Source organism: Vanellus vanellus (genome assembly GCF_965231255.1).
Source record: "Vanellus vanellus genome assembly, chromosome: 5".
Lineage (NCBI taxonomy): Eukaryota > Metazoa > Chordata > Aves > Charadriiformes > Charadriidae > Vanellus > Vanellus vanellus.
The window spans coordinates 30632657-30655523 of record NC_138910.1 but is presented as its reverse complement, the minus strand read 5'-3'; the positions used below and the strand labels follow the sequence as shown (position 1 = coordinate 30655523).

Below are 22867 nucleotides of genomic sequence, written 5' to 3'. Positions count from 1 at the left end.
CTGTTCACTAGATACAAATGACTAGGAACTTCCCAGCCAGGGAATATGTTTTCCCTTTCTTTTCTCTGCAGCTTGCATTATCCTTAGCTAAGCATATTGTAGCACGCTTGTCTCCAAGCCCATGCTTTCGTGGCAGAAATCCCCAACCCTGCTGAAATCTGTCAGGGGGCAGAGATTGTTTTACCCTTTGTGCTTTAATGCCCAATCTCCACGTTTAACGAAAGCTGAAAATACGCGCTTGTTCTGCAGTTAGCAAAGAGATAAGGCGACCATTTGTAGCTGTCCTGCGCCCTGATCTGCTCTTGCTCTTGCTTGCAACAGGGTCACCTGTGACAGAGAAGAGAATGCGTCAGAAAATGCTTTCTGGAACAGATTGCGCAATGAAAGGATAGGAGTGTGAAACAAAGACGGTTGGCTGCAGCAAAAGGGATCTGCAGCAGGCATTAGGAAAAAGCTTTCCAGCTGTTTTGGGCGCTGGAGAGTTGTGGAATCTCTGTGGTGAGAAGTTTTTAAGCAAGTCAGTCATTTGTCAGTTGGTTGTGCCGCAGGGTGAGGAATAAGCTGGAGGTTTCTAGAGTTGTTTTTCCTAGCCCTGTTTTCTTATATCATTGTTAGTTCTTTCAAAAGCACGTTTCTCGTCTGTCTTGGAAGCGAAGAAAGATTACTGGGTGTTTTGTCCTCCTCCACAAAGCTTCCACCAGTGGAGTTTGGAGGGTAGGGAGCACAGTGATGAACTAAACCAATCTGTTCAGAAGGAGATTTTATTTTCCCTTTCATTCAGTCCAGGAAGCACGTTCTCTATGGTACTCTGAAGTCCAGGCAAAGCTGGAGCTTACCTCTGGGCTTGTTAGCAAAAGACTTGATTCAGACGAGCTGTTTCTGGAGAGGTAGAAAGAAAACAACCAGGAAGAGGCAGAAAGCTTGGCTTTGGAGGATGGTGGAAAGCTGTGCACAATTGTTGACTGCTCCTTCAGATAGCTTCCTTCTGCCAGGCATGCTTGTTACACTAATCCCAATAATTAAAGGACTTTCTATCCCTTCAATGTATATAATTGGGGATGGTGAATGAGCTTCATGTCTACCACCCCTCCTATTTTCTCAGTGCCTCTTGGCCTTTTCATGTCTCTTCTGCATTGCGTCAGTGCCTCCTGGCAAATTCTGTCTGTGTCTGTCTCTCAGATAGAGCCAAGTGTGTGTCTGGCCTTGAGAAATAATCATAAATTCTGTTCTGTCAGGAGGAGAGGCCGGGACAATCCAGTTGAGATTTGAACCTGTAGTTCAAGGTGTTTTAGGGATTTCATATCACTTAACCCATCCCCTCCAGGCATCACTTGTGTCTGACATGTAAATCAGACTGGAGGAAGAAGTGGAACAGATTGCTCTGTGCTACGGAAGAAGGTTACGAGGCAAGCCTGTGTCTTTAAAGAGAATGCCTTCTAATAAATGTTATCTGCAGAGAAATACACCAGCCCCTACATAAGTAGTTAATGTTACTGCTTCAGTGTTGGCTTATAAAACAGCTCTATCGCCTCTATGACGATAATGATTAACAAGCTGATTTACAAGGGTGGGGTCACAAAGCCATTTGGCAAATTTAGCTTGTCTCACAGTGGCCGTGATACAGTACCTGAGTTTTACAGTATTTTCACCACTTTATCTGGACGACTAAACCCTGGTGGTGGGGCTCTTAAGCAGAGCAGTAGCAACAGATACTCCTCTGTTAAGATAATAACCGGGGTTTCCTCCTGTGCTTCTCATACATGAGGAAATTGCAGGTCCAGGTCTGAGAGTTCAGGAGAGTTGTGGACATTTCTGTATCTCCCTTCTCAGTGTTCATTCCCTGATCACTTAGCCACAGTGAAGTGGAGTGTTCCTAGATGCACTGGCACCTGATGCCTGTGGTCATTGGCTGTCCTTTATGCCAGACGGGCAGAATATACAGATGTGGGTAGATTTCTCTACCTTCTCTTAGATTCTGGATAGCTTGTGTTAAAATATACTTCATCTGTGGATTCTCCATTATCTTGGATCTTAATATAAGAAAAAAAATAAACTACTTCTGATTTTACTTTCATTATCATATATTGGAAATTGCACAGACTAGAAAATTCGATCTAACAATTATCTTAATCCAGAAACCCTTGATGTGATTTAACATACCGCGACACTTTTCAGAATTTGGACTTCTTAACCTTGGCAGTTCCTCACATCAAGTAGAGCAGCGTATCTGAAAGCTCCACAAGTTGTCCCCTTTGCTGCCTGTCTTGACCATCCTCATGTAGGTGATCAAAGGTATTTATGATCTCCATGCTATGTAAACATCTACTGCACTATTAGAAGTTGGTGAAAATGAACAGACAGGGTAGGAGATTTCATGACCCTCACTCAAATTCACAACATAGGCCACTGCAGGGACAGTGGTCTTACTCCTTGCTTTTTACTTCTTAGCTAGCATTGCTGACAGGAGCCCTGCCCTCAAAACAAACACTCACTGCCCTGAGAAATGTCTGAAAACTGTACTGTTTTTTCTCTCCTGTCCAGAAAGCTCATCGTGTCTGATAGATTTCAGTGTTGATTTATGTGGCATGATGCAAAGGTTGGGTATTACTGTGGACCTGGTCTAATAGGTGGGTAGAAGGCTATGGAGGAGTTACTTGAAGCAATAGTGGATTACAGCTGACTCATTTTTCCTTCTGTTTCCGCACACACCCACTACAGTTCCTCCTAAAGCCCCTGTAATATTACCTCTTTGGGAGTGATGCAGTCTGCGTTTGGAGGGGATTTCCATGCTTACCTTGTCTAATCAATGTTTGATTGCTTTTCAGTGACACCCAGTCAGAGGCTTCTATTATGTCTTTTCTAATTTTAACAACTGTCAGGGACTGGAACAAACTCTAATTTTGTATTAGGTTTTTTTTTTTTTTAAATGCATGGGTTTTGTCTTGTTCTGTTTTCCAAACAGAAAGTTATTACAAGCCACGAGTTCAGGTTACCATCTCTCTGGGTTAGAACTCTCAGCAGAGAAGTTCTGCCGATGGCAGAACCTCGGGCACTTTTCTAGTTTGTTTTTTAATATGAAAAAAATATATATATATTGCAACACTGTACTCACTACTACTCTCCTGTGGGACTAGTTTGTGCAACCCTCCTTCATGCTGGTAAGTATGTTCTCATACAAGGAGTCTTTGTTGACTGAAAAGGGAAGACAAAGTGACTTGACTTGTCTCTGCTGTGTGTGATGGGCTGGGGCTTTGGACCCCCTGTACTGTGCTGCATGGCAGGAGGAGGTTGAGGGGCAAGGCTAGGGCTGGGGACCTTCAGAGGTGGACTTCTACCAGCATTGTGCTCGGCCTGGAGAGGTTGGATGAGGGATGGGGTTTGGACAGAGCTGCAGCTCAGCATGTGTCGGAGGTGAGGGGACTGCCTCTCCTCTGGTGCAGGGCAGTGTGTGAGCTCAGAAATGCGTCGTGGAGGGAGGGCACAGGGGTACCAGTGAGAGTCCCCTGGGCAACGCATGCTGCTCCTGGAAGTTGTCTGTGGGCAACGGTCCTGTTGTGCACATAGTGAGCCACTGAGGAGGTTTTTTTCTGCCTGTGGAGGATGCTGTGGTCTGTGGTCTTTCCAGTTCTTATTCTCTGGAGATGGTTGGCTCCCCACTTGTTTCTGAAAACATCACCTTGATAGAGCAAGGGAAGTATGACTAACTTCCAGTCTTTGGACAGAAGGATCAGGAAACCTCTGGGGGCCAGCAGCCCTCCTGACAATGAGTTAAACATTGACTGACCACACATTGCCCTCATGATCATATTAATGTGATGTATCCGAAGGGATTTCAACTTGTACTATAGCCCCTGCTGCCTTTCATCTTCTCTGTCTTCCTGCTGAATCAGGAAAAACTTAACCTGGTACATGTGCATTGCGTCTTCCCACCGCCCAAGGCTCTCACAGCTGCTGCCAGCACTGGCTTGTCTGCTAGCATTCGGCAATTCCCATATTTCCCCCACACACACACTCATACAGAGCGTAATTGTTTCTTTGGATTTATACTGCTACCCAACTGACCAGTAGCACAAAGATATACAGAGATTTACCTTTATTCAAAACTTTGTACGGAAAGCCTCTGTTCTAGAAATCGTCTAAAATAATTGTCCCACCGCCTCTTTGGCATGCGTTCAGATACTGCGTACCCTTTTAGTTTCTCCCACCGCTGCAGACAAGTCTCTGCCTTCCCCTCTTGCTTGCCAACGCCACCTCGGCTTTCCCAAGCCGGGTGCAGGCTGCTCTCCTGGCTTCTCCTCTGCCCTCCCCGGCACCTGCAGCCGTGCTCTGGCCAGAGGGATGCTCTCTGCCGTGCAGGCAGGGAGGTTCCTCCAAAACACAGTTTGTCCCATTTAGGGTGGGAGATGTGTGGCTGTTAGTGTGGAAAAAGTGGTGTTTGTCTTGTTGGCTTAAATTGTAAGTGTTTTGAGGGCAGGGCCTCTTATGTGTGTACGTGTGGGTGTGTATTTGTATACAGTTCCTAATGCAAGACGCACAGTTAGGAGCTGCGGTATGCAAAGCCACGGCTTTCCATCCTGTGGTAGCTTAGCGGAGTGTTTTTACAGATCCACAATGGTGGACGGTGATTACGATCTGGACACTGGCGCTATTCAGAGACACAACTTGCTTTGCGCCTCTGAACACAAGTGTTTTCCTCCTGTTGTCACCAAGCAGCATACCCCAGTATGTTCCAGGTACAGCAGTGGTAAGCTAACTGTAAGAGCATGGCCCCACGTCCAGAGTCCTTTTGGGATGGGTTCCTTGACTGATTTAGGAAGAGAAAGCTGCATTGCACCCTCCATCAATTAATGACCAGGATGCCCTCATCAATCACCTTTTGCTCTTAATTTTGGACAAGGAAGCAATTGCTTGTACTACAAAGAATTTGGATTAGAAAACAGATCTTGCTCTTCATGTGTGCTGTAGGTAGAAGAGAATCTGAACTCAGCAAAGTTTGTTTTAAACTTGATGCTTTTTTTTTTAGAGGCAGGAATATATTTTTAAGTCTTTGCAGGTGCATGTTGAGGCTGTATTATGTTACAGGGATAAGTCGATGGTGAAATTTTTGGTTTCTCTTCCTTTGGCATACTCTTAGTTTTGTGCTAAGTTTCCACATTTCTTTTAAAATGTGATGGACTGTTATACAGCTTGCAGTATGTGATTTCACAGTTTCTCTATTTTGTAAACTTATTTTGTAAACTGAATTGTCCTTAGGAAAGGTTCGAGTCGAAGCTTAGGAGTGACTCCAACAATGAGAATAGACATGTGCTGAGTTAGACTGCGTGGGGGCTGTGGAGTCTCCATCTCTGAAAGGCTTTAGGAACAGACACAGCTGCAAAGAATGACATAGATGTTACTGGCTCTGCCAAGAGGGCCTCTTGAAGCTGTCCCCCCTGATTTCCCTGATACCTGGGTAATGCATTACATTTGTTTAACACACTTCTATTCTTTAATCGCTTGTGTTTCCTTGAAACTCAAGATCAGATTCCAGCATCAACTGGGAGAACATCCTGGGACTCTGCCATCGTGGTTCTGGGTTGTCTAAACTGACTGACCCCGCGCCTCCAGCTGTCGCAAGAGAGTCTTTAATCACAGGAGAAGTTTTCACATCTTTGGTTACATGTCCTACGCTCCTTTTCCCAAGCCATAAAACGCTCACTAGGGAAGTGTTACCATGAAACTCCTCTTGGGGACAGCAAGTAGAAATCTTCCTTTTTGCTTGCCAGGGTAAATGGAGATCAGGATTTTACTCTTATTAACTACAAACACGAATGAGAGAAGGCTGCAAGGAAAAGTCATATCCTGTGCACAGCCTTGAGGTCTCTGATGAAACAAAATGACACAAAATTTACAGGTGCTAAAAATAGCAATAACATCAGTTTGATGTTGCATTTTGTCTTCCTCCTAAAATACAGTAAAATGGCCTGTAATTCACATTGCAAAATTGGCATGCATGGCTCTTTGAAGATATCACCTTCATTGTACGTCTGCAGTGGCCAGAGTGACAAGCCAACCCACTGTGGTGCTACCAGGAGCCATACAAATAAATATATAAACAAACAGGGACAAGTAACACCAGCTCCTCGGGGGCAGCTGCCCACTCTCAATCTGTCTTGCTTAGGTCGCGAGCTCTTCAGCCTGGGAAACCTTTTGTGCCTTGTATAGGCTTAAATTCACCCCTGGTGCTTAGGAAGGTAATAGATTATGTTACTTTTGTTTATTACATTATATAAAATGTGATTTTAATTCAGAGATTTAAGTCCTCGCTGACGGTGACATTAGTACAGCCTTAGAGAGTTTGTTTGCAGCTCTGTCTCCAGCCTGGCATTTTAAGCTGAGCTCTTGTGGCCTGTGAGAGGTGGTGGCTGTAGCATGAAAATGCTTTGGCAAATATGTGTGTGTTGTGATTTATTTATTGTCTTTGCATGCATATTTCATCTATTAGCGCTAAACGGCTTTTTGGAGGATGATTGTAGCTGTGTCACTAGCTGGGTGGCTTCACTGTTTCTTTCCTCCTGTTTGTTGAATACTGTCAGCTTTCGTGTCTCTCTCCTACTCCCGACTTGTCTGGCTTTCACACCCTCTCTAACTCTGGAGCCTGCAAGCAAAAAATTTCTTTCTTTAAAATGAAAAACAAGACCCAGCCGAGGGGAGCTAGACTAACTTCTGACCATCTGTTAGAAGGTTAGTAATAGCAGTACCTTGAACTATGGCTTCATTTTCGTATTTTATGCAGCAGTTTCTCCGCATTGTTTATATTCTGGTTGAAGGGGATCTTCCGATACCAGGATGCAATAGGAACGTCATTTTTTCCTCTAACATGAGCAGATGTCCTATCTGCAGTAGTAGTAATAACATTGCCGCTTCCTGTTGTTGCAGGTGTTATTAGCGGGCTGGAGCTGAAAGCAAAGAGGGGGCACATTTCGGCCTTTGCCATTCAGTGCCATCAACATCAGTGCTACCTACGCACCTTCTTTTCCATGTGTACTCTTAAACAGCGGCTGTCTTGGCCAGTGGGCAGGAGGTTGCCCCGGAACACAGATTTATTTCCTTTATACTTTACATAGGGAAAGCATGCTTCCAAAAATTTCTGGTTTAATTCTCTGCCTTGACCTTTGCTTTCTCTAGCTTCACTGACACTAAACCCAAATTACAAGTGGTGTGTTACACTGTTTAGGGAAGGGGTGCCTGAACTGAATCTGGCGCATGTTTGAGTCTAAATCTCCCCACTCTTAGGTTTCAGGACACAGCCCTGTGCAAGCCTTCAATCAGCAATTATTGCATTCTTTTTCCTTTTTATAGGAGGTCGCTATCAAATCCCGTGACACATTTCTATCACTAATCTGGCAGGCTGCCATTCAGACCCCAGGAAGCCCAGGAGAGAAGAATATACACTTAGGGCCTTATTCCATCTTCATTATTGCCTACAGCAGCAGAATTCCTAAAAGTCTCTGGAAGTTTGATCTGAATGGAAAGTATTTTGCCTGAATAGCACCCCTTATTGAGACATTGTCACCGAGTCACAAATTTAGATGAGTGTTGTGGCTAGCAGGTTAATCTATACTGCATGGCTGTTTTTTTCACACCAACGCAGGGAGTGCTAATCACTTCTAATGGTCTAGCAGGATTGTCTGGCAGTGAGGGACTTCTTGATTTGAGAGCTGGACGCCGAAGGAAAAAAACACAGTTCCTATTCAAGAGTTTATCTGAGAATTTATTCATTTTGGCAATGAGGGGAATATTGTATTTTGATGGTTTTCAATGGGAAACACAACCGTACTAAAGGAGGAAAGCCAGGGTTCCATTCACAAAAAATATGCAAAACCCCCTTGTGTTTTGGAGGAAGGGGAACAAAGACAAAACTGCGATTTGTGCATAAAGATTAACAAGAAATGAAAATCATAAATGTAAGGCGGTATCCATAGCTGTCAGTTAGATGATAACATGGAAGCCTTAATCTCTTTTCCTATCTACTTTTTTGTGCCTTAGTATATGAATGCATTGTTGTACTTAAAATGGCTACTAATCTTGTGTGTTGCTGCCATATAGAGAGATATTAACTGGTTTTACTTTGGGATCATTGCCAGTTCATTGGCTACTGTTGTCACTTGGGATTTCATGGAGCTGTAATAGTTGGGAAGTGACTTTCCTGTTGTTTTAACCAGCAGCACTTATCTACATTTCTGTATTAAATACTGTCTCAGCCCTTCACTGAGTTCTAGTCGTTTGTTGAGGGGTTCATTCAATATTGTCTTCTCCTCATTTCAGGTTATTGAAGGAAAGCTGGCTCCTTTCTTGGGGAAGGTAATCAAGTTCGCCACCTCTCATGTGTACAGCTGCAGCCTTTGTAGTCAAAAGGGTTTCATCTGTGAGATTTGCAACAATGGAGAAATCCTTTACCCCTTTGAGGACATTTCTACAAGCAGGTACTGTACTGTCAGTCATACATTTGACTCGTGAGTCATATCCTTGCGAATTCTCAGCCTTGTGACCTCTTATTTAAGTAACTACGGGATTGATCCCACTAATGTACGTACATTTCTGGTCAGCTACACTAGATTACTGGTCCAGGGAGGCCACCACGAGCAGACTTGGAAATAGATGGGAAGAGCTACTTCCCAAAGCCCATTAAGTCTCAGAACAGCTGGTCAAAAAGGGAAGAATCCCCAGTAGCATCACACAGTGTGATTTATCCACAGCTCTTCTGAGTTTGCATAATGTCCTGAAAAGCAAAGTAGACTCTCTGGAGTGATCACAGATATCTTTCTGGTATCTGATGTCACTGGGCCCATGATGTACTGGGACTGGACATTATAAAACTATAACCATCTATTCTGAAGTGTTTTCCTCATGAAATGTTATGGCTAATTCTTTGCTTTCTGTGTGCATATTCCTCTGTGCCTATGTATGTGAATTATTTTTTTTATTTTTAATGGCATTGCTATTCTCAGATGGTTACAAAATAAGTAGAAGCGTATGCCAGTCCTAAGCCAAACAAAAGAACCTTTATTTCACATTATATGGAGTACTGGATGCCAGATCAGGGACAGGACTTGCATGGAAAACCTAGAAACAAAATGGAGGAAACCAGAGCAGACTTGGCAATGCAGCAGCGTTACTACTCTTTTTCAGAAATGTCTTGGATTTTGAATAAAGGAGATTTTTTTTTTTTTTAACTCCACAGAAAGACAGTATATCTGACAGCACAGCATTCCTCCATAGATAAGTACTTTCCTGGCTGTTTCAAATACAGTCATTTTAATTTGTTCTCCAAAGCGTTCCATTAAAGGGGAAAAAAAAAATAAAATTGAAGAGCCACCTTTGGAAGCAATCAGGACCAGCCTGTTAAAAGGGCTTCGTTATGAATCTGATTCCCCTGTGTGCACAGAGATGTTAAATTACAAATAACCAAGGACTACTCGTTGGGGATTTTCAGCCTGACCCGAGTTTCAAAGACTGTTCGCACATTCTTTTTCTAGACTCTTATTCTAAAAAATGCATTGACAAAGCAGTGGACATAAGCTAAACAAGGTGTGCAGCTGAGCTCTGTAAATGGTTTTCAAGAAAGAATGTATCTAGGGTGCGTGGTGAGATAGGCTGAGTTAAAAAGAGAGAGACTAAGGTGACATAAAACATAAGATGTCTATTGAGACTGTATGAAAGGCAATTGAAGATATTCCAGAAAGATTGATGAGAACGTGTAAGAGCATCTGGGAAGACAGGTTTACTTGAAATGTCTGCGTATTTGATTTGTCTGGGGGATTTTTGGTCACAAAAACATTGTTGAGTGTATATTGTTCCCCCGCCCTTCAGCTGAGATCAGACATACCTTGCAATTACAGAGTTTAAAACCTTCTGGAATCAAATAGTATTTGTCAGCAGTTCAGTGAAAGCCAAAAGAAGCCGCTCTAGCTCCTGTTCTTATGTGAATTAGAAGCCAGAAAGGACTTTTGTTCATGTTTCACAAATGTGAAGTCGTGGTTGATGTCATGCCAAAGACAGCGGTCTTTGTTAATGATTTTAATTAAAGCACAATCAGCTTAGAAGAGGCCCAGCTAAGAAGCGAAGTTGCTGAACAAAATTGGTTCTGTTTTACCTCAAACCAGGACAAAGGTTCTCCAATATTTCTCCTTCTTATTTTGTCAGAGATCATTCTGCTTACTCCTTTTGTACTCCTTATTACTAAACCTCGCATTATTGCTGGTGTGTGCACGTGCACCTCTGTGAAACTAACCAGATTATTTCAGTTCTGGTTTTTTGCTCTTTTCCACCTTCAGGCTGGAAGCAAGTCATGCCAACAGAGGAGCTTGTGTGTTTTACAAAGCAGTGAGGGAGAAGGCCAGGTAGAGGGATTTTGGGTTTGCTTCCATCTCCTACAGATGAGAGAGATTTCCGGGGTAGGTGTGCTGACCACTAGAATGACAGGGGTAAGGCGAGGAGGCTAGTTAGAAATGAGCAGATGTACAGAGTAACCTGTGGCAGGTGGAATGGCAAGTCACAAAAGGTTCGTCTGAAGACTTGCAATTATACCTGACATTTCTGATGACATGTGTTCAGCTTTCTGTTAGTTAAGTGTTGTACAGAGCTCTGAGTAAACAGCTCAGATTTGTGATTTAGTTGTCCACAATGAACAAGAACAAGAGGTAATAGGCACAAACTTGAACGTAGGAAGTTCCATCTTAAAATGAGGAGGAACTTCTTTACCTTGAGGGTGGCAGAGCACTGGAACAGGCTGTGCAGAGAGGTAGTGGAGTCTCCCACACTGGAGACATTCAAAACATGCCTGGACACCATCCTGTGCAACTTGCTGTAGGTGACCCTGCTCTGGCAGAGGGGTTGGACTAGATGATCTCCAGAGGTCCCTTCCAACCCTGACCATTCTGTGATTCTGTAATGTGCAGTGAGAATTGACTACAATTCCCTTTCTCCATCCTGGTTTTCTGGAATTGCTGTCTAACAGCATCGTATTCACATTTTGTACTCAATACTAGACTGCCAAGTACCCTGGCTGTAGCTGCTGAGTTAAGGAGGGAAAAGCAGCTGAGCACCAAAGACCATGTTTTTCCTTCTTGCTTTTGAATGTTGCTCATTCAATTTTGAGCATGCTACTAATTCTACCAGCGAACTGGGCTGTTAGGTTAGAAATATTCGAAGGAGGGTGCATGACAGCTTTTGCAAACTTCACCTCTCTGTTGAATGTTTGAAAAGTGAAGTCTCTTTGTGTGGGTGTGGGTGTGGATCTGTGTTGAGATGGCATTTGTTTTTCTGGCTACCTCCCTGACCCTTCTCGCTCTTTGGAGAGAAGAGTGACAGCTGTCGGAGAGGCCATTACAATTCCAAGGCGGTTCTCCTCTGGCTGTTACCTTTCCATCTTCATGGTCTCTTAGGTCAGCTGTGAGGTGGAGAAATTGTTTCTCTCCAGAATATTTTCAGCAGTTTCTGGAGCAGTCCTCAGTTGGAATTTATGAAGGATGGGTCGTCTTTAGACAGATACAGCTGAGAGAAAAGGAGGGCCTCTCTTGAGGGCTGGAGTTTCTCTTTGGTCAGGTTATTTGCTTGAGAGTCATTTTTGTCAGTCCTTGAGCAAACAGAGTGAATACCTGGGTTATGCACTCCTCAGGGTTTGAATACACATATATTACATACCCTTCTCTCACTAATCAGCATGACACATTCCTTTGTTGGCAAACGGTTCCAAAACAAACACAATCAGTTCAGTTAATTAGCGGGTCTGCGGGCTGTGCTTGGCAGGCTCTTTACATCCTGCTCAACAATACAGCGCAACAGTTTGCTGCCTTGAATGTAAGGGTGGGCTCACAAAGTCATAAGCTTTCTAATGATACTTCCTTTCTGTGGCTTTTCTTGGGAGGTGGCCATTCTGCACAGAGCTTAATGAAAGCCGTGATTCAGTAGTTAAACAATTTCTTAAGAATTGTCCCATCCTTTTGGATGCCTCTTCCAGTCAGTTTGATTCCTCTCTCCCCCATTTTCCTCTTTTCTGCCTTACCCATGTTTATATGACAGTTCATCAGGGTTCTTTCTAAACTTCACAATTTCAGCATCTTTTTGAAGGCCTTTAAATCATGAGAACTATATTTAAAGCCTCCTGAGTTAATTGCGCATTTTGTGGAGCAAATTGCCAGCTAATGTAAACTCTCACAGCTCTGCTTTTGCTGGAGCTCTGGCAACTTAAACAACTTGAGCATCTACGTCCTGTTTTATTTCTTGGACTAAATTTGCCCCAGGCTTAAATTTAGCAAATAAACGTATAAAATTATCCCATTATATCACTAATTTTATTTTTACAACTGTTGTGAAATATCCCTGGTTATAAATTGGCTTGTTAGAGCTATCCTTGCCCATTTGTTAGCAGCCAGGCACTGCCCCTCAATTTGTTCTGATATTGCTTGTTCTTCATTAACGTGGTGAAAAATTCTTAATTCTTTCACCTAAAATAAATAAATAAATTTTAAAAGCAGAAATGAAAAGAAAATGCCTGTGTAGTGGTACTGTTGTCTGTAATATTTGGCCGTATTTGTTCTATAACCTAGAACAATTTTTAACAAGTTTTAAATCTTAATGAATACTGAGAAAAATACCATTGGAATGGAATAGAATTATTCATTAAGTAGGGGTTTATGTCCAATTAGATAATTAAGTAATTATAGTTATGGTTAAGATTACTATATGCTACCGAGTTAATAAAGTTTTGGTCTTGCCTGTGTGTTAGCATCCTACTGACTACTTTCACAGGCAATTTGTTGTGCTTTGCTAGAAAAGCTACTTGCTTGGTTAAGAACTATTTAGTCAATTCCTTGCCTTTTATGTGGTGTCTATAGATGTACGTGAACCATGGAGAGTTGCTCTTTTGTGTTCGTATTCATTTATCAAGGCTAAACTGTTTTCACTTTGCAAAGTTAATTTGTTCTGCAGATCAGTTAAGACATGTATAGACCTTTTAAGATACAAACCAGAAGACCCAAGCTTAAAATAGACGTGCCACAGAACTGGCTTGACTATATCAGACAGCTTGGATGCCTCTATAATCTTTGGCCACCATCCTGATAAGACCTATGAATGTACTTTGCACATAGTGAGAAGTCTTACTAAGGGCTCTGAGGCTGTGTTTAGTTTTATGTGCATGCCAAAGTCCCTGCAAGATTACAGATCACTGGGTTATGGATGCTGTGTCACTGGACAAAACCAGCTTTAAGCGTTGGGGAGAACGTTAAGGATGGATATTAGGTGGAGAGACTGAAATATGTAGCGTAGAGCATCTCCAGGAAACACCTTGGCACAGGTCAAAAGCATCACTCAAGGTACATCGTTTTCCCTCTTGCTTTGACTAGTTTGTTTTATGCTAGAAAGCTGTTCCCCAAGCCCAGTTCCCTTGAGCTGTGCTGGTATAGTACCTAATTTTTGAAAGAGCTTAGCTTATCGGATGTTGATAATTGGTTCAAAGCATGCTGAAGTGATACACTCAGCACTTTCTTTAAAGAAACTGAGGCACCTGAGTAGATGCTAAGTTCTCTTGGTAATTTAATTTCACCCAGATCTGTCAAAACTGGTCAAAATCTGGCCCTCATCTTCTGTTTTTTTTGTCTGTGCAGGGTTGCGAAGTAATGTTAGGTAGAATACATAAAGAGATAGAATATACTGTTTTTTTTCATCAAGCATTGTATTTTGGGACTTAGTTAGCTTTAGAGGTTGGTTTTACCTCCCTCATATCAGAGTGGTGTTAACTGGAATGTTCAGCATAAAGGCAGATATTTATTTCAGGTAGGAAGGTCTCTGCAGTGCTGCCTTGTGCTCTTCCCTGCTGGCTGAACATGGCAGCCCTTTCGCTTCCAGTTTCTATTTTGCAGCTTCCCTGCTACGCCATCTTCCTCACTCTAGGTATTTCCAACTTGCCGGTCAAGACTTCTTAATTCTTCCTCCTCCTTCCTCATGCAAATTCCCCTTTTAAGATAGACTTCATCTACCAAATCTGGTTCCTTGTAGATCAGACAACAGCTTTTCAATTGCTTTTTAGCCCATGAAAGCCAACACTGCCAACTCTTAAGTGCTCAGAAATTCTAAGATTACTTTAATAACCTTGTTGTTGATATACTTACCTTTTTTTTAAAAAAAGTTAAGTTTTCCATCTTGGATCCAGGTAGGCATGTCTTCAGCATTATAGCAGAGTTATGGAGTCCGGGTGCCTTTGCCCTTCTCTTTTATCAAAAGTGTAAATCCTGGCTTAATCACAGGGTTTCCAGACTTGAGACTTACAGAAAAATGCACAATAGTAGAATCACGCAGTCAAATTATAACGGCTGAGGATAGTATGTTAATGTTACTGTTAATAGTATTGCCTGACTCTTTGCTTTTAGGACTTCAATGACCACTTTGTGAATGCAGTTCATCAATAATAGGAGAGGTAGAGGGATGAAGTCCAGTTCATGGCGTGGCAGCTAGCACAGGCAGAGCATATATATCTGAGCAATGTAAACACTTACATCTCTGTGGCATCTCAGCCTCTCCAGTGGTTTGCAGGTAGTGGATCTACCATGTGTAGGGCTTTTCCCATTTCCAAAGTAACTTGGCTCCACTGACTAAAGTGTAATCACATCAGTTTCAGATTAAATGTTTTAATACTGATTTTAGTGTCCCTTTATGATTTCTTGTGAACTGCTGTGCACAGGCCACATTACTTGGTTTGGGATCTCTGAACTTAGACAACTTGCAAAGTGGAGTACTGAGGTTGATAGTCAGTCCTTAGTTCTCCTGCTGGATGCAAGTATGGAAATACATGTAGGTAAGCGTAGCATAAATCTCTGCAGCCGCAGCTGGGAAGGAACGGAGGAAATGATTCCTTAATCAGGAGCAACAGAGCTCTGCGAAGAGGGGTCTGGGAGCTGCAGGATCCCTTTGCTCCTGCTTTGACCCTGCCGCGGTGCGGTAACTCAGCGTGTGTACACAACTGTCACGGGAGGATAGCAGGCGGTTAAATCAAGCTGTGCTTCATGTTCAGCCCCGGCCCGTAACAAATTGTTCTGTGAGCACCCGAAACAAAGGCCTGTTCTGCGATTTCTCTGGGTCCAGCAATGGAGGAATTGACACCGAGGCTCCTCCACACTGGTGGAGTGCTGGTGGTTTTCTCTCCTCTCCAGTGAGCTGCCCGCTTTTCCCCTCATTTGTGGGGCTTTAATATCTGACCACTTTGCACACCTGTTGGATGTGGTTGACCTTGGCAGTGGGTGCTGGCACGACAGGATGAGGGGCAAGAGATGGCGCAGACGAGGAGGCACCCGGTGGAAAGCCCTTGGTGGCCGAGCCAGGATGGGGCTTTTTCCACCCCTGCCTAAGGTGCTTCTCCAGCAGCTCAGTCTAACCCGCGCTGGGTAAAAGGGAGCATACCCTGGTCTGGCAGTTTTCTTGCAGGGACACTGGGTATCGTGTCATTCGGCCATCCTGGGGTGGCATAACGAGAGCAGCAGTGGTGGTGTTGGTCACGGGCGCCGCACCAGGCTGTGTTTGGGCTGGTCCCTCCAGCTGTTCCAGAGGTGCAAACCGTGGGCGCTTTCCTTGGTGACTCCCATCGGTGCAGGCTGGTGGTCACTGTACACCGCTTGCTAGCTGCCGCCTGTAACCAGTTCATCCCTCATCATCTGTTCCCTCAGCACACGAGCTGGGCCGATGGGTGGCAGTTACAGTTATTTCTGCTGTTTCTGTACCCACCGGCGCCAGCCCAGGACCCAGCCACACCATTATGAGGAGCATCTTCAAGCTCTGCTGGCGTATCAAGGGTAACCCCCGTCTGATGAGCGGGTGTATGGGAAGGAAAAGTATGATTATGCTTTGAATCACCACTGGCTCCCTGAACACTGAATTAATCATTTTGAGTGAATTTCAGGCATGTAACAATTTGAGGGGGTGGGTAGTGGGCTCTGCTCTGGCTTTGTTTGGGCTTTTTTTTTTTTTTTTTTTCTTCCAAGGCAAATTTTTCAAAAGCAAGTCTGAAGTATTAACAGGTTTGGTTTTTTTTTAAAAAAAAGCCCTGTGCCTAGTAAAGACCGTAAGTGTGTCATATAAGGCGTTATCCTAACAAGCTCCTTATAGGGACAAATCAATGTCCTACTAGTGCCAACTTTCTTCCATTCATTTACTACATGGGCGTCCCTCCCTAGGCAGGCTCCTTGCGGTGGTTCCTAGGCAACTGTAAAAAATATTGCTGCACGTGTGTGTCAGGCATTGATTGCCTTTGGGGCTTTTTTTTTTTGTGTTGTAAGTGAACACAGGCTAGTCCATTTTCTTTTTCTTTGTGTTCTGCTAAAGTCTCCAAGAGTTTCGAAGGGCGCGTCTGTGATGTTCACAGCTGAGCAATTCAGAAATACCTGCAGACAGGCACATGTGCGTAGTGTGGGATGGTGATCACACTGGAATCCCTAGGCAAGGCTTACTTCAGCTACTGTGGTTTGCTCTTCGGGTTTTTTTTTAATAGCCGAGTTACAGGTGGCTTAGTATTTTGGATGCTTGGTGAATGTACAGCGTCATCTAAAGAAAACATAATGAACAACCCCTTTTTATCTTGGTTTTGCTCTGCATGGAGGGAAAGAAAAAAACCTGAAGAGTGCTAGTCAATGAAGGGTTCAGCCCTAAATCAAATCCTTACTGAAATTCCTTTCAAGGGATTACTCACTTGAGCAAATGTGTGCAAGGTCTGGCATAGAGGAAGTGGGGGTTTTAAATGAAAAAATGAAAGTTAATGTATAAAATTGCAAGAGAAAGGATGAGCAGCACTGCGGTGAGACAGGGGAGCTCTTTGCCCTTCTCATCTCTTCCAAGATCTCCTGGCTGATCTTCAGCAGGTCAGTTCACCTCTTGTTTCCCATTTGTGAGGTGGAAATGGTGGCACGTCTGTCATCCACTTTCTTCATTTCAGGGACGAACAGCATAACCATGAGCTGCTCTGGTTCCCCACTTGGTGTTTGGAAGCCAGACAGGTACAGCCCAAGTGCATGGTACTGAAGCTGTCCTAATAAACCTTGCTGGTCCCAGCAGCTTCATCCCAATACAGTCATGTTGAGCAGTCTTTCAACCTGTTAGGTTCCCAGGAGACAAATCACGGAGTTTTCAGAGTTGGAAGGGACCTCTAGAGATCATCTAGTCCAACTCCCCTGCTAAAGCAGGATTGCCTAGAGCACATTACTCAGGACTGCATCCAGGCGGGTCTTGAAAATCTCCAGAGAAGGGGACTCCACAACCTCCCTGGGCAGCCTGTTCCAGTGCTCTGTCACCCTCACCGTAAAGAAGTGTTTCCGTGTATTTGAACGGAACTTCCTATGTTCTAACTTGTACCCATTACCCCTCGTCCTGTCACTGGGAACCACTGAAAAGAGCCTGGCTCCATCCTCCCTCAACCCACCCTTTAGATACTTGTACGCCATAATAAGGTCTCCCCTCAGCCTTCTCTTCTCCAGGCTAAAGAGTCCCAGCTCTCTCAGCCTTTCCTCATAAGGCAGATGCTCCAATCCCTTAATCATCTTAGTTACCCTTCGCTGGACTCGCTCCAGCAGTTCCCTGTCCCTCTTGAACTGGGGAGCCCAAAACTGGACACAATATTCCAGTTGTGGCCTCACCAGTGCAGAGTAGAGGGGGAGAATGACCTCCTTTGACCTACTGGCCACACTCTTCCCTCTGCAGCCCAGAATTCCATTGGCCTTTTTGGCGACAAGGGCACATTGCTGGGCCATGGATAATTTACTGTCTACTAGGACCCCCAGATCCTTCTCCTCTGAGCTACTTCCCAGCAGGTCCGCCCCTAACCTATACTGGTGCCTAGCATTCTTCCTCCCCAGGTCAGGACCTTGCACTTGCTTTTGTTGAACCTCATTAGGTTCTTCTCTGCCCAGCTCTCCAGCCTGTCCAGGTCACGCTGGATGGCAACACGGCCCTCTGGGGTGTCAGCCACCCCACCCAGCTTGGTATCATCAGCAAACTTGCTGAGGATACACTCTGTCCCCTCATCCAGGTCATTAATGAATATATTAAACTGTCTTTCAGATGACATCCTGGGCCACCACTTGATCATCCCTGGTTTATTTTGTCTGCTGAAGGAGGAAGGTCTTTGAGGCCTCTCTGTGTTGGCACCACCCTTGTTGGGCACCTGATCTTACCCATGGGCACCAAAACGGTGGTGCAGTACAGAGAGGAAATGCGAGTATAACCAATTGGTTGTGCAGAATCTAGAATTACTTGAGCCGTAAGCCCATGAAATACGTATGTGAAGCATGAAAGCAACTTGCCAGAATTTACAATTTACCAAATATTGATATGTATATGTTTCAAATGCCCAGATTTAATGGGGGATACTGACATCGTCATTTCCACAGCATACAAGGAATGATTCTTTGCTTTTAATGTAGAAAGGCTTTTCTTTTGTAACTAGTAATGATAATAAGAGCATTATAATGCATGTCTAGGTATGGAGAACTTTGCTTTCTCTCTTACACTTTTCAATGCAATAGGAATTATTTAGAGGTCTGAATAATTCTCTGCATTTTTGATACTCTGGTGTTCAAACAGGTAAAACATCCTTAAAATGTTAAACACCCCCTATAGTCTCAACCGAAATAGAGTTGGTCAAGAAAGAGAAAAAAAGAGAGAAAACACTGAGAACATAGAGAGGAAGCTATTTCAGATGCCTTCTTAGAAGACTGAAACTCTGTATGAAAACAACACGCAATGTTCACAAATTCTTAAAATCATGTTTGAAAAATAGCAAGAGGCTGTTAATGTGCAGTATTGCAATATCAATCATTAAAGAAGGAAACATGAAAGGCCTGAATGGCTTTACAGGCTCATCGGTGTATTATCCATGGTGTATAGAAGCTCACAAAAGATGCAGGGACTTTTTGGCCTCTAGCCAAAAGAAGTCGTCAGGATTCAGAAATAGTACCTGAACTGTGAATTACCTATGACAACAATAAGAGTTAAGGAAAAGGCAACTAAGTGTAGTGAACTATTACGTGAGCCTTTTATAGACTACAAAAATACATTTTTTTCTTCAGTGAAATAAAAGCATTTTGTAATACTGAGGCTTGAAAACAACAGTAAAGAAAAACTGAAACTCACATGTGGCGATAAAATTAGATGTCAGGATTAAATAAGAAGTAATCGTTTGTAATATTCTAGGAAGGAATGTAATTTTGGTGGGATTTTTGGTATCACTGGAAAATATTTCACAGTTGGATTAGGAATGGTCAACCAGTTGATGTTTCCAGGGTCAGTTAGGACTGACTGTATTTGACATGCTGAAAAGCAAAGCTGTAGGTGGCTTGGGATAGTATAGCTCCATCACTTTAAAGGGAGTGACTTACCATTTGCCCAAAAGGCAGAACAAGATCAGCATTGCCCCACCTGCCCCAGTGACGGAGTTTCTTTAGCACTGAGGGGATACAAGCGTGCAGCGAAGGCTGACCCATGTATCCTCTCTACCTGTCCCCGCGGAGAGCAAGAGGCAGCTTTGTTCTCCAGCTCAGAGCACTGTTCTTCCAGGCTGCTCTTTTGTTGTCATCTGCACCCCACAGTTGAGGCTGGGAGTACATCAGCCTTCGCTGGAGAAAGCAGAAAATGGGTCTTCAGAGAAGCAGTCAGGGGTGAATCGATGGTGCTCACCAGCAGAATGGACTGATGATGGTCACGGTGGCTGCTGGTGCAGTGGACTCTGAGATGCGGGGCTGGCTGTTTGCACTGCTTCTGGTTAGTCCCTGACAGTGGGATCCTCGTCAGAGCTTCAGCTATTGCACCAGCTCTAATAAATAACAGTGCAGAAATTGCTTCTCTCTCTTTTGGATCAGAGCAATGTGAGAGAAGTTTGTTAATTTTTTCCAGTGAGCTTGTTTCTGAAAAATGAATTCATATTAATTTAAACACCATCAATCTTTGTTTTCTCTGCTGATGGCCTTTGACTGAGGACAGCAGATGTGCTGGCTCCTCTCTCATCCTGCTCCATCCATTTCAGCAGCAATTTTTTATAAGTTTTGTCACCTCCATGCATACTGTGGAGAAATATCGAGCGAGCATAGGGAGTGGCAACACGAGAGCACAAAATTACACTCCTCATCAATCATTACCCTCTAGCAACTTCCAGGGCCCTGTAAATTGCTGACTAACAAGGGACAATTAGCTTGATAAAATCACCATTACTGTCAGTTCAGAATGATGTAAAGTTTTAAAGACACTGCTATCCTCTCTGTCTCTCCCTCATCCATTAGTGTGTCTGTTCATGAAGATCCCAATCCAGCAGAGCACGTAAGCACATGCTTAATTGTAGGCAGATCAGTAATCCCAAGGAAATCACTGGGATATGAGTCCTAAGCATGTGTTTATGTGCTTCACTGGATCAGGGCCATAACACACACTCTCTGAGCACAGAAATGATAAATATCTCTGTGTGAGCCAGTTTCTTGATTCAAAACCAGATTTAGACTCACTGGCTGGACTTAGAAATATGACAGTCAAGTACTGCAGGAGAGCATAGTAGTTAGTACATATACGTTATACTTAGCCTCTCTAACTTTCCTTTTCTTTCTTGTGATTTGAGTTTTATCAGTTTATGCTAGCTAGAAACGTGCCTCTCTAAACCTCTGCATAGCCTTCTCAAAGCTCTGCAGTTACTAAAATTTAGACCATGTTTGGACCCGTGCATGTGTAGCCAGATTGGGAACAGGTTTTTGAAAGTTACATGTGAGATGCAGATGCAGCTAATATAGCTAACAGGGTGTGTTAGCTTATGGACTTCTCTCAGTATTGCCAGACAGCATGCCAAATACTACAGTTTGCCTTATGGCTTATCAGTGTTTGGGGTTTGTTTCTTCAGGTTTTCAATTTTTTTTCACTGTCTTGAAGACAAGAACCTTGTTTTCAAGGAAAACAAAACAAAACAAAATCCTCAAAGCAAACAAACAAAAAATCTACTAAAGATCTAGCAGTGGACACTTGGATCTCGTATAGTCATTTGATTACAATAGCTGTGAAAAAGGAAAAGTGCGAGGCATTTCAAGACTTCCCACAGAATCACCAGGGTGACCAGCGCCCCTCATTTGTATTTCGAAATTGCTTTAAAGTTGATGTTTTGTTGCTTTCATTATTTGATTGTCCAATTGGAATCTAAGACTTTGTACCTCTGACTCTGTCATCCTTTTATTTTTTCATTTGGTTACAAAGCTATAGTGACTTATCACTACAGATAGTGATTTGCATTGCTGACAATGTCCAACCATTTAGTTGTAGCCCACTCCATGATCACCACATGTTTCATTGCTCCACAGGCATCTGGAACTGGGGCTTGATCTGCTGTAACATTGCATTCGTTGCCTCAGAGTGGCCCAAAAGTAATCCAGTCTTCTTGTTTGAGCACTTTATTTGTTTGAAGTCTTAGTATCACATTTGAAAACACAATACCACAGCTTTGAATGCCAGAAGTGATAATTGCGTTGGTTTGGTTCGATCTTCCACAGGATGCATTTTTTAGTTTGTGGTATGACTTCTTCTGCTGTTGAAGTGGACCGTACTTTACTCTTCCCATAACAGCTGAGCACTGGAAGTTCAGTGAGGAACATGTCGTATCTTGATTGTTGCAAATGCTGAAATATATCTTAATGGAAATACATGTTGTTACTCTTCCTTTACAAACCAAAGCAGCAAACTTGTCTTTCATAAAACAAAACTGATGTCCATTCTGTGATAGACCTGAATGCTAGTTAGTAAGAAGGTAAATATTAATCCTTCTAAAAATTTCTGTCTGTGAAGCAGAAGTGCTGGGACAGATTCTCAGCTCCTGCAAGTGAATGCAAGTCGACTTACTTTAGTGGTCCTGAGTAGCTTTACACCAGCAGGGGTGTGGGCAAGACAGTGTATTTTACAGCTCCATTCTTTTGAAACATAGCGCTCTGTGAGCTACCAGAACTGTTTGAAGGAATATCTACTGCCCGCAATCCATGTGAAGTCCATTGCATGCTCTGGTCCTATTTTGTCATTCAATTTTGATGCTAATTTGTGTTTGCAGGTGTGAAATCTGTGGTGCTGTCTTCCACTCTGAGTGCAAAGTGAAGGCTGTACCATGCCCCAGGTGTGTGCGTAAAGAATTGCAGAAGAAGCAGAAATCCTTCTGGAGGCGACTGAATATGGACGAAAACTTTGAAGACTCTTGCAACATGTTTGAGTTGTCATATCAGAACACATGAGTTCCTCAAGGCGGTGGCCAGCCTGACAAGAATCCCTTTCCCAGCTGCCAGCTCAAGCAACTTCTCAGCCAGGCAGAAACCTTTTTGCAAAATAATATCTGACCTTCTTCATCTGTGAATAGCAGCTGCCAAAGCAGCCATAAAGCCTTGTTGGCTTTGAAATACCAATGGCTAAACTGCGTTTTGCGTTGAAGTCCAGCCACTAGCTCTCATACAAAATGTGGTTTACTTGAAATGCTTTAGGTCTAGCTAATTAAGCACCCAATTTTTCTTTTCCACCTCTAGAGAAGACTTTTCCTCAAGGCAGAAAATATTTGCTGCCATGACCACATTATTTTTCATGTTGTTCATTTAGAATTGATGAATCATCTACTTATTTATGTGTATCATTTATTTATTATTAGCCTTGGCAGAGGTTCTGGTGAGGTTTTTCACAGAACCCAAGAGGGCAGGAATGATTTTAAACCCACCTGCTCCTTCTGATGTGGACACATGTTCCATTTCCTCGTGTTTCCAGAGAGCTGTTTTTAAAGGATCAGTGCATTTACATGTCACTCCTCCCTGAGGAAAGAAAAGTATCTCCCATCAAACCTTATTCA

The 22867-nt window shown here is 43.3% G+C and overlaps 1 protein-coding gene across 1 annotated transcript in view; it reads left to right on the top strand.

The window, feature by feature from the left end:
- The window catches only part of PLEKHM3 (pleckstrin homology domain containing M3), a 74617-nt gene extending 52259 nt beyond the window's left edge, over window positions 1-22358 (top strand). The window contains exons 6-7 of the mRNA XM_082483845.1: window positions 8308-8465; window positions 22091-22358. Coding sequence (XP_082339971.1) covers window positions 8308-8465; window positions 22091-22268 — 336 coding nt within the window. The 3' untranslated portion in view covers window positions 22269-22358. The remainder of the gene's footprint in view (window positions 1-8307; window positions 8466-22090) is intronic.
- Window positions 22359-22867: the final 509 nt, after the last annotated feature.